Source organism: Myotis yumanensis, unplaced genomic scaffold (genome assembly GCF_028538775.1).
Source record: "Myotis yumanensis isolate MYYU_CA2020_CCGP unplaced genomic scaffold, mMyoYum1.0.hap1 SCAF_3, whole genome shotgun sequence".
Classification (NCBI taxonomy): domain Eukaryota; kingdom Metazoa; phylum Chordata; class Mammalia; order Chiroptera; family Vespertilionidae; genus Myotis; species Myotis yumanensis.
In genome coordinates this window covers 131,441,407-131,452,520 of record NW_027223754.1, presented here as the reverse complement: position 1 = coordinate 131,452,520, position 11,114 = coordinate 131,441,407, and the positions used below count along the sequence as shown (strand labels likewise).

Sequence of the window (11,114 nt, the reverse complement as noted above, 5' to 3'; positions counted from 1 at the left end):
TCATTCATCACCTTTATCCACAATCTATATTTACATCACGCGGGGCATTGTGTGAAAAATAGAAATTAAGTAAATTTAAATCTGTTCTCCAGAGGCTTAGTTCCTTTGCGCACATTAAAGACTAGCAAGCTGCTCCCACTTTGATCAAATCTCTCTCCTCCGTCTTAACAAGCAATAGGGGACCCGCTAGAATTCGCGGGCGCTGTCTCTTTAAGGAGTAATAGAACTCCGATTGCATCGATCACAGACTCTTTATTTACCCTCTCGCTCCAAGCGGTTTCATTCCCATCACAGTGACTACTCTCCTTCTGGGTGCCAAGCCTGGAGGGGCGAGAGTGTGAATACATTTTGGCTTTGGCGTGTGGTCGCACCTGACCGTGGGGCGTCCGGCCTGCCAGCTGGAGGACGCCCGGCGGTGCCCGGCGCCGCGGAACCTCGGGGCTCGGCTGGCCACGCCTGGAGCGCGGGTGTGAGTGGGCCGCCGTTGTTGTAGTGACCGGGAGGCGCCGCCGCTCCCGGCGGACGGTTCCGGGCGCCGCATGGTCCCCCATCGCATCTCATCCCCTTCTTTTCCCCCGTTTCCCCACCCGCAGGAACCGGTGGCCCACCGCTCCCCCCATGGCCTGCGCCCCGGTAAGGACGGGCTGGAAGCGACTCTCCGGAGCCGGTTCTGCGGGCTGCGGGGCCCGGTCGGGGCCGCGCCCCCACCTGCGGGAGGTGGAGGCAGGTGTCCGCCGCCGGGTCCGCAATCTCTAGCCCCTCGCCCCGGGCGCCCGCGTCTCCCCCGCTGCTGCCGGGGCGGCGGGGAGCGTCCAGCCCTGGCCCGGCTCGGGACGGAGCCCACGCAGGCGCACCGCCTCCGGAATTCTCCGAGGTTCCCGTGGAGCGCCTGCGTCAGAATCACCGGGAGGTTTTAAAAAAGCGCCGAAGCCGGGGCCCCGCGCGCACCGGTGACCGCGCGCCGCCGGGGGGCCCGGGAGCCTGCATTCCCAGCGCGCGGCCCGGGCGGCTTCTCAGGTCCGCGCGGTTCTGAGCAGCGCGGACCGAGGATGTGGCCGGGAACGCCCCGCGGCTCCCCGTGGGGCCTCCCGCCCGCGGACCCACCGCCCGTGGCCGCTCCCGGGACGGACCCCGCGGGAGGGGACCGCGCGCATCCCCGACCCCCCGAGCTCGCACTCTGCACCTGCTTTCACACCTTGACAACTTTCCTTCCCAGGAGGACCCCGTTCTGGAGCGTTACTTTAAGGGCCACAAAGCTGCGATCACCTCCTTGGACTTTAGTCCCAACGGCAAACACCTGGGTAAGTTGTATTCGCGCGCGCTTTCTCTCTCTCTGTTTTTTTTTTTTTTTCCTTTTTGTGACGGGCAGCGCTCAGGTGGTTGGAAACCTTGCCTGCTGTCCACGCCGGGCCCCCCGGGGACCACCGCGGTCCTAGGTGGGGGTTGAGGGCGGCCGGGAGCGCGGGGAGCTCGGGAGCGCACGGTCCCGCCGAGGCCCCCGGGCCCTGCCCGAGACTTTCTCGAACTCGCCGCCAGGAGGAGCGAGCGGGAGGGGGAGGGCTTTGTCCGCGCCGGGAGGGAGGGCGGGCGGGTGGGTGTGGGCCGGGAGTTGGTGAAAAGTTGTGAGCGGCGCGGGAGGAAGTGCGGACCGGAGCTGGGGCTGCGCCGCGGGCGGCGACGGAGGCTCGGCGACCCCAGGAGGCCCCGGGCGCCGAGGACCCGCCTGCGGGGGAGCAGGGCCCCGCTGGGAGGTGCGCTCCGCCCCGAGCCCCGCACGCCTTGCCCCGCGCCGGGACCCGGGTCGGCGCCCGCGCCCCGGCCATGCGGATCCGGGTGGCCGCGAGGTGGACCTGGGCAGGCAAGAGCTGCCTGCTGCTGGCGCTCCTGACCGTGGCCTACGTGCTGGTGGAACTCTCGGTCTCCACGCTCCATGCCGCCCCGGGAGCGGGCCTGGCCTGGGAGCGGGGGCCGAGGCAGCTCCCGGACCCCGGGGCCGGGGCAGAAGATCTGTTCCGGCCGCTGTACGAGAAGCCGCCCGCAGACCCCCAGGCCCCGGGGGAGTGGGGCAAAGCCAGCCACCTCCAGCTGAGCGAGGCCGAACGGAAGCAGCAGGAGGAACTCATTGAGAGATATGCCATCAACATCTACCTCAGCGACAGGATCTCCCTGCACCGCCACATCGAGGACAAGAGGATGCCCGAGTGCAGGTCCAAGGCGTTCCCCTACCGGCGGCTGCCCACCACCTCCGTGATCATCGCCTTCTACAACGAGGCCTGGTCCACGCTGCTCCGCACCATCCACAGCGTGTTGGAGACCTCCCCCGCGGTCCTCCTGAAGGAGATCATCTTGGTGGATGACCTGAGCGACCGCGTGTATTTGAAGGCGCAGCTCGAAACGTACATCAGCAACCTCGAGAGAGTCCGCCTGATCCGGACCAACAAGCGGGAGGGCTTGGTCCGGGCCCGCCTGATCGGGGCCACGTTTGCCACGGGGGACGTGCTCACCTTCCTGGACTGCCACTGTGAGTGTAACTCGGGCTGGTTGGAACCCCTTTTGGAAAGGATCGGCGAGGACGAAACGGCTGTGGTTTGTCCCGTGATAGACACCATTGATTGGAATACTTTCGAATTCTATATGCAGACCGGGGAGCCCATGATTGGTGGGTTTGACTGGCGTCTGACGTTCCAGTGGCACTCTGTCCCCAAACATGAACGGGACAGGTGGAAATCGAGAATCGAGCCCATCAGGTCGCCCACCATGGCCGGGGGACTGTTTGCTGTCAGCAAGAAGTATTTTGAGTACCTTGGGACGTACGACACTGGGATGGAAGTGTGGGGCGGTGAAAACCTGGAGCTGTCTTTCAGGGTGTGGCAGTGCGGAGGGAAGCTGGAGATCCACCCGTGTTCCCACGTGGGCCACGTGTTCCCTAAGCGGGCTCCCTATGCGCGGCCCAATTTCCTACAGAACACTGCTCGGGCCGCGGAAGTGTGGATGGATGAGTACAAGGAGCACTTCTACAATCGGAACCCTCCGGCCAGGAAAGAAGCTTACGGAGATATTTCCGAAAGAAAGCTACTGCGAGAACGGCTGAAGTGCAAGAGCTTTGACTGGTATTTGAAAAACGTGTTTTCGAACTTACACGTTCCAGAGGATAGGCCAGGCTGGCACGGAGCTGTTCGCAGTATGGGGATCTCTTCTGAATGTTTAGATTATAATGCTCCTGACAACAACCCCACAGGTGCTAACCTTTCACTGTTTGGATGCCATGGTCAGGGGGGCAATCAATTCTTTGAATACACTTCAAACAAAGAAATCAGGTTTAATTCTGTGACAGAGTTATGTGCAGAGGTTCCTGAGCAAAAAAATCACGTAGGGATGCAAAATTGTCCAAAAGATGGGTTCCCTGTGCCAGCAAACATTATTTGGCATTTTAAAGAAGATGGAACCATTTTTCATCCACACTCAGGACTCTGTCTTAGTGCTTATCGGACACCTGAGGGCCGACCTGATGTGCAGATGAGAACTTGTGATGCTCTGGATAAAAATCAAATCTGGAAGTTTGAGAACTAAAAGAGCACAGCAGCACTTTGGTCCTGAGCTGACGGTATATTCCGGAAAGTCAAAGAGCCTCAATGGAGATTATATTTTATCAGAAATCACCCAGTGGTCATCTGTGAGAGGGCTGTATAACCTGTGGTTCATCTTGGCATAGAACACAAACTGATGTGCACAGAGCTGCTGTTTCACGTTTGAAAGTGCCTTACTTAGAGGTTGTTTTATTTCAGAGCTCTGTCAATATGGTTTCTTCTCCTTAAAGAAGTTGACTGTGAATTGAGATACACAAAACGCTTAGGTGCCAGATGATATTACAGACTGTAAAAGTCCCATGTAAAATAAGAGATGATTTTTGTTGATGGGTGAGTTCACTGCACATCCCCCCCCCCCCTTTTTTTTTTTTACAAACTCTTAAATGTGCAGTTTGAGCTAAAGCTGTTTTGATTATACATAGAATTTGGATTTCTTTAGCCAACACATTAACTTTTAGGGTTTGTTTATTTTTCCTAATTTTTTAAAATGAAATGGAAATCAAAGAAAGTTGATTTTAAGGAGAAAGGCCTGGTTTGAATATGTGTGTCATTAGAAGAGGGAATTAGTTTGAATGTGAGTTTGGAGGTCTTTTTTTTTTTACATATAGACATCTCAGAAAAATATACCCACATTTGAATGAAATGGGGAGATCTTTACATTCCACACTTTGTAAACTTGAGCTATTGGACTTAACTGATCTATAGTGATACCTCAGATAGCTTTGATTTCATAACCTGTCCTGTCTGTGAACTTGTTTGTGTGTTAGGGCATTTTCTGATTGCACTTCCTTAAGTTATGAATGTACTAGAGAGGGACTCACTCAGAATACTGTACTTCTTCCCTTTGTTAATGCTTAATCACTTAAAGTAAATACAATTGAGGCCTCTCTGAAGTTAAACCCAACTGTGTTTATTGAAATGTGTGAAACCGAAAGTGGGTCCTGTTTTGCAAAGGCTGTGGAACTCTTCTGTGAGTTCTTGCTGCTTAGGGCATTTCAGGATTAATCTTAAGAAGATAGGGAAAGAAGCCTGTCTTGACAGTGGTGAATGCTGCTTCCAGCTTATTTCCACTGAGCCTCGCACTTAGGCAGCTTTCCGAAAATGGGAAAATGACTGAGTGAATGAATGAATAGCTCAGCCCAGGAATGTGACTGGTCAAGTCATTTGACCAAATGACTCAGTTTGGCCCTCACTTTCCTGATCTGTAAAATGTGGATGCTGGATTAGATCGATCCTGAAGATCTCTTCCAGCTCTGAAGTGTTATGATTATACATTATATCCATCTCAATTTCAATCATTGTGCAATCTTTACAACACTTTTTATCTCTCCACTTTTAACATAGGTCATGTTTTTGAGCAACGTTCAGTCCAGTTATGAAGCTGGGAAAAAGAAGTGGTTTTATGTGAGCTGAGCTCACGTGCTGCAGTGGTTTATTTTGGGATTGAGTGGAAAGTTGTTGTATTCATTTCATTTTGACAATTGTTGAACCAATTTTTGTTTTTATCTTTAATCTTTCAAACTGTTAGTAATCTTTTGGGGCAAGGATGTAAATATTTCCCAAACTAAATAATTGGAGAAGTAAACATACTTGAACAAAAGTATTTTTACTGGTTTTATTGCAATGTTATATCTAGAAATCTAAATTTAGAATTAAATCTCAATTTGGCCTAGATTTTTGAAAAATACATGCTTGATAAAGAATTAATCTACAGTCCTTATATGAAAAGTTGTTCTCAGTGTCTATTTAATGACCTAGCAACTTTGCAAAATCTGAATTTAAGAAAAAAAATTTAGGATAGTTATTTCAAAGAGTGAAATTGCTTGGTGTCTTGAATATTTTTTTTTAATTTTGCTTCTTAAAATGAAAATGTGTTATAACTTTCTGTAAGTTATCTGGCAACCTTAAAGTTTATCAAAGAATTGCCCAGATCCCATGTGCAATTGTGCATGGCCCTGGGTATAGTTTAAAGAGGACTTATCATAGTGCTCTGAATTTTACAGAAGGGTTGACTGACAGCAGATCTCCTAAACCCACCCTCTCCCCATGCTCAGTCTGCCTCTTTTTAATTATTAAGTTACCTTTTCTTTTTTAATTTATTTTTATTATTCTTAGCTCCCTATCAAATGGGAGAACTAAAATTGATATATTCTGGAAGTACATACTGAAATTATTTTTTTCTAGTATCTTGCTGCTCATGTCAAGAGGGAAAGGGAGCATTAAAAAGTAGAGTAGTACTTAATTCTTTATTTACTTTTGGTCTAAATTTCAGGGCTTTTTGGAAGAAATTTTAGGCTAGTGCTTTATTTACATCAATAATTTGGAAGAGTTAGGTTGTTCATTCCTTACAATCCTGTACATAACTGAAGAATGAGACTTTCACTTTTCATGCATAGGCATTTCCAATTTAATTAAAAAAACACACTATAAAACTGCAAACAAAATATATTTGGATGCCCTACTTCTAATTTATTGGTACCAAAGCTCCCTTTTGTTGGGAGCAATTAAGAGTTGACCTTTTAAGTTAATTTATATGCTTAATAATAACGTTAGTAAAATATTTGCTAAACAAGTTTCAACTTTAAATGGCCAGACACTATGTCATTTAGTATATGAGTCTCTGAATAGTTAGACCATCTAACTAGGCAATTTTATAAGTCATTAAAAAAAAAAAAAGATAAGCTAATCATATGCAGGATCTCTATAACTCAAAGTAACTTGTTAATAAAAGAAAATTTGTATTCATTATACGTTGGCAAATCAAGCATTTCTAGATTGAAGACAAGGTTATTTTTAAGTTGTGTAGTCATAGTTGATTTAGGATCTCAATTTGAATTGATAGAACAGTTCTCACTTGTTTGTCTTTTTGAGTTCCTGTTTTAAGAATATTTTAAAATGAGCACAAAGAATGTTGAGATTCAGCCAGGCATGGTTGAGTGTTGACCTATGAACCAGGAGGTCCCGGTTCATTTCCCAGTAAGGGCACATGCCCAGATTTCGGGCTCAGTCCCCAGTGGAGTGCATGTAGGAGGCAGCTGATCAATGATTCTCTCTCATTTATATTTCTATCTCTCTCTCCCTCTCCCTTCTTCTCTGAAATCAATAAAAGTATATTTTTTAAAAAAGAATGTTGAAGTTCAGATTAATCTGTTTTGAATGATGAATTTTTTTCTGTGTGATGAGCAGTTTCCGTTCTTTTTTCCCCCCTTTGTTAATGTATTTGCAATATTGATTAAGACAAAATAAAATGTGTGCCTAATTATTTTTGCAAATGGATTTTGATTGTTATTTTAGTCTATGGGATCACTGTTCCTGTGTACACGTTTGTTGGTGGTGCAGAAGTAAGTTAAGCTTGTAATGCTTTAACTTAATTGGGAATGCAGGCAGTAGACTATAAAAAAGTCAAGTTTTCTATATTATTTTGCAAAGTGTCATAAACCAGCAAGTATTCTGAAATGGTGGTAGCACTATTTATGCATTAACTACTCAAACAAACTGGGAATAATTAGGGATCTCTGGGACCCACTGAGGGCACTATAAAAGAAAGCAAGTGGGCACCTGTGCACATTAGCACTAATTTCACAGCCCTGGGCTAAAAAAAAAAAGTCCTATAAACCTCGTTATGTCACACTTTCTCAACCTTCTCTCTCTCATCATCCTGTCCTTATGGGCAATTCCTGTCCAACAGTAGCATCTCTTCTTTAGTGATCCCTGCCTAACACCCTGCCCTCCTGCCTCCACCCAGCCTGACACACTGCTGAGAAATACTAGCCTAAGGATTGAGCTTTATGCATCAGGAGTCTTATAGCCACGTTGAAGATATGTATAGTTGAGCTAAACATATTTTCACTGATCTCTTGTATTTTATACTGTTTAAAAAGTTGCTATAAATACATGTGTTATAATCTTGCTTTCTTATGAGGTGGCTACAACCCTGTGCAAATCATTTCATGTCTCTATATTAGTTTCATAAATATGGAAACAAATGGGAAAATCTGTAGAGATGATACATTAGTGGTTGCCAGAGACTGGGGAAGGGAAGAATAGCAAATGATTGCTAATGAGCATGGTTTTTTGCGTTGTTGTTTTTGGGGGGGACGGGGGGGGGGGGGGGCGGAAAGTGGTGGTGATGAGAATGTTCTGGAATTAGATAGTGACAATGGCGGTACAACTTTGGGCAAAACACTGAATTGTACACTTTAAAAGGGGGAATTTACAGTATGTAAATTATATCTCAATTTAAAAAATAAACTTCAGGGTAAAAAAGAAGCTGGAGAATTTCATGTGTCCTAGAAAATATTTCTCTTTTCTGAGTCCCTCTGTGCACAATAGATTTTAAAACAGGCCAGCAGTATTTATTATTAATACTTGAATCATTTTGTGATTTAGTAAAATTGAGAACCTTATATATAATGTGAATCTCCCAGTTAAGTATTAGGCTGCAGTAGGAAATCAGTTGTTATTGGAGTTTTTCCTAAAATTCAGAAAAACCTCAATTAATCCTTTAGAACAGTAGGTAGAGATTATTATAAAAGGTGAATGAGTTCCCGAGATATACAGTCTGTTCCTGGCAGAATTGAGTAGAGAAAGAACTTGCTAGTAATCAGGTTCTACTTTTCCTTTTTACCCAGCTTGGCCATTCTATCAGGCTGGCCTGGGAGAGAGATCTGCTGCAGGCCTCATGTCCTCAGCTGTCTGCTGACCCTTCTAACCCATTTATTTGTACTTATCTAATCCTGTTCAAAGGAGAATGGGAGGTGCTGTTTTAACTCAGTACTCCTTTATTTAGTTATTGCCACTGTGCCAGGTGCTGGCCCACGCTTGGGTATAGGAAAGGAAGTTAACAAAGCAGGTGTGCCAGAAGTGGTATGAAGAATTCACAGTCCAGTGATAAGAGACAAAGAATAACAAGCAAACACACAAATTATATGCAGGTTCAACTTGGAAACAGGAAAATTAATTGAATGCTGTGAAGAAAAGGAACAAAATGCTTTGAGGGATGATAACTGTGACAGCATAAGTGTATAGGTCAAAAAACACTTCTCTGTGGAAGTTAGATTTAAGTCAAGACCTAAAGGAGGAGTTAGCTAGGCAGACTAGAGAGCATGGTATGGAATAGCATTTAGCAGAAGGATGGGAAAGAGCTTGTCCTCAATCAAGGAACTAAAAGGCAGCCAGCATCGGTAAAGCCGTGCACCAAGAAAGAGAGCTTTGGGAGATGAAGTTGCTGGGAGAGGCAGAGGCAGCGTGGGTAAGGCCTTGGAAGCTAGGAGGTTATAGTGGGTTAAATGATGGCCCTCCAAAAGATATGCCTATGTACTAATCCCCAGAACCTGTAAATGTGACAGTATCTACACTAATAAAAGAGAAACATGCAAATTGGTGTCACTCCGCTACGCTCGCCAGCCAATCAGAATGACTATCCAAATTAACCCAACAAAGATGGCGGTTAATATTTATACACAGGCACGGAGCAAAGACTGAAGGCTCCAGCCAGACTGAAGACTGAAGACTGAAGACTGAAGAGGCTTGGCTTCTCTGTTGCGGCCAGACCAAAGGCCTGGGTCCCGAGTGCCGGAGGAAAACCGGTGCCGGCAGCCAGGGGAAGGAAGGCCTATTGCGCAAATCTTCATACAATGGGCTTCTAGTTTATAAATAAAGGTCTTTGCAAATGCAATTAAGGATCTTGAGAAGAAATAATCTAGAATGACCTGGGTGGGCCCTAAGTCCAATGATTAGTGTTCTTATAAGACACAAACTAAGGAGATAAGAGAAAGCCACACGAGATAGAGAATTGGAGTAATTGCGCCACAAGCCAGGGAGATCCCAAAGGCATTAGAAGCTGGAAGAGGCAAGGAATCTCTAGTCTTTAGAGCAGGGTAGGGAACCTTTTTTCTGCCAAGGGCCATTTGGATATTTATAACATCATTTGTAGGCCATACAAAATTATCAACTTAAAAAATTAGCCTGCTGTATTTGGCCAAACATTTAATTAACTCACCCCTAACGCATTGACAGGGCCAGACCAAATGTTTTTGCATGTCTTATGAGGCCCATGAGCTGGACGTTCCCACCCCAGCTTTAGAGGGAGTGTGGTACTGCCAGCACCTTGATTTTAGACTTCCAGTCTCTAGAACTGTGAGAGAATAAATTTCTGTTGTTTTAAGCCTCCAAATTTTTGGTAATGTGTTATGGCAGCCTCAGGAAACTAAGAGGCCATGTTTTAGGATTTTTTTCTGAGAGTTGTAGGAAGCCGTTGAGAGTTGTAAGTAAGGGAATAACATGATTTGATTTATACATCAGATCACTGTGGCTACCATGGGGAGACTGAACTATTAGCAGAGAAATTAAGAGCTGTTATAGTAATATCAGCAGAAGATGATGGTGGTTTTAGCCAAAAATGGTGATCTTGAAAGTAAAGAGGTGGTCTGGGAAAGAAAGAGATTTGGGAGTTATTAGCATAGAAGGTATTTAAAGTCATGAGAATAGATAAAGTCACCTGGGAAGAACATAGAGCAATGAGGGCAAATGGCCCATATCTGAGTCCAGAAGATCTCCAACCTTTAGATCAGAAGAGGAAATAACAACAAAATCTAAGAAGGAATAATCAGAAAGATAGGAAGGAAAGCCATTATAGTAGGTTATCATGAAAGCTAGGGTCTAGAATAGGGTAAAAATGTTGAAGAGAATGTAGAAGATATCAAATAGTCATTATTGAGCACTACTGGGCAGTGTAGAAGTTCATATGAAATTAGTGATCATGAATTTGCAGTGTTCCCAATCTGGGGTTGTGTCTAGCATTTCTGACTGGCACAGATATAGTCTCAGAAAAAGGCAGAATGATTGGGATTTTGCCAGGCTAGCCTGAAGGAAGACAGGGTAGTCAAGGGATTAAATATATGTGTAAGAGGGGAATTGTAAATTGGATGGTTAAACGAAGATGGTAAAAAGAGTCTTAATGAAGAACATAGATCTATGGATGAGACTTCGGATGAGGTGAACAAGTGACCTCTAAGAAAAGCCAAGTTGTCAGAAGATATGCAAGTTTCAGGTGGTGATGAGATGTGTTCAGGTTCTGCTGGTGACAAGTTCTAGGGTGTGAGCACAAGAATAGATGATGGAGGAGGCAAAGAAAGCCTCATTATGCCCTTGGTCTGAAATGTTCTTCACCATCTCACTCTTTGCTTGACTGGCACCTTCTTACCCTTCATACCCCCCACTTAAAAATGCCTCTGATCACTTCATTTGGAGTGAGTATTCTGCCCCACACAAAATTCTCATTATGACTTCCTACTTTATCTTCCTACTTGCTTGTTTGTTTTCCTCTTCTCCGTGTGAATATAGTCTCAGATTTTGGCTATTTTTGTTACTTAGCACTTCCCCTGACCTACCCACAATGCCTTACATGTCATAGGGGTGAGATATCTATTGAATCTTCCCTATAATAATAAAAGTGTAATATGCTAATTAGACTGGTGTCCTTCTGGACGACCTTCAGAGCCGGGGCTGCTGCCTCGGCCCTCAGAG

The 11,114-nt window shown here is 45.8% G+C and overlaps 2 protein-coding genes across 3 annotated transcripts in view; both read left to right on the top strand.

The window, feature by feature from the left end:
- Positions 1-492: 492 nt before the first annotated feature.
- The window catches only part of POC1B (POC1 centriolar protein B), a 111,716-nt gene continuing 101,094 nt past the window's right edge, over positions 493-11,114 (top strand). Inside the window, exons 1-2 of one of the 2 annotated variants that reach the window (XM_070409609.1) lie at positions 493-633; positions 1,217-1,301. In XM_070409609.1, the coding sequence (XP_070265710.1) occupies positions 619-633; positions 1,217-1,301 (100 nt within the window). In that variant the 5' untranslated portion in view covers positions 493-618. The remainder of the gene's footprint in view (positions 634-1,216; positions 1,302-11,114) is intronic. The other variant, XM_070409608.1, reaches the window with a different exon arrangement.
- On the top strand, positions 1,822-6,849 carry GALNT4 (polypeptide N-acetylgalactosaminyltransferase 4). Its single transcript, XM_070409607.1, has one exon. It carries the CDS (start codon positions 1,822-1,824, stop codon positions 3,568-3,570), a length of 1,749 nt encoding a protein of 582 aa, XP_070265708.1. The 3' UTR covers positions 3,571-6,849.

Bases quoted from the DNA above. Each gene is read 5' to 3' on its own strand.
- GALNT4 (XM_070409607.1), top strand. From the start codon at position 1,822: ATGCGGATCCGGGTGGCCGCGAGGTGGACCTGGGCAGGCAAGAGCTGC.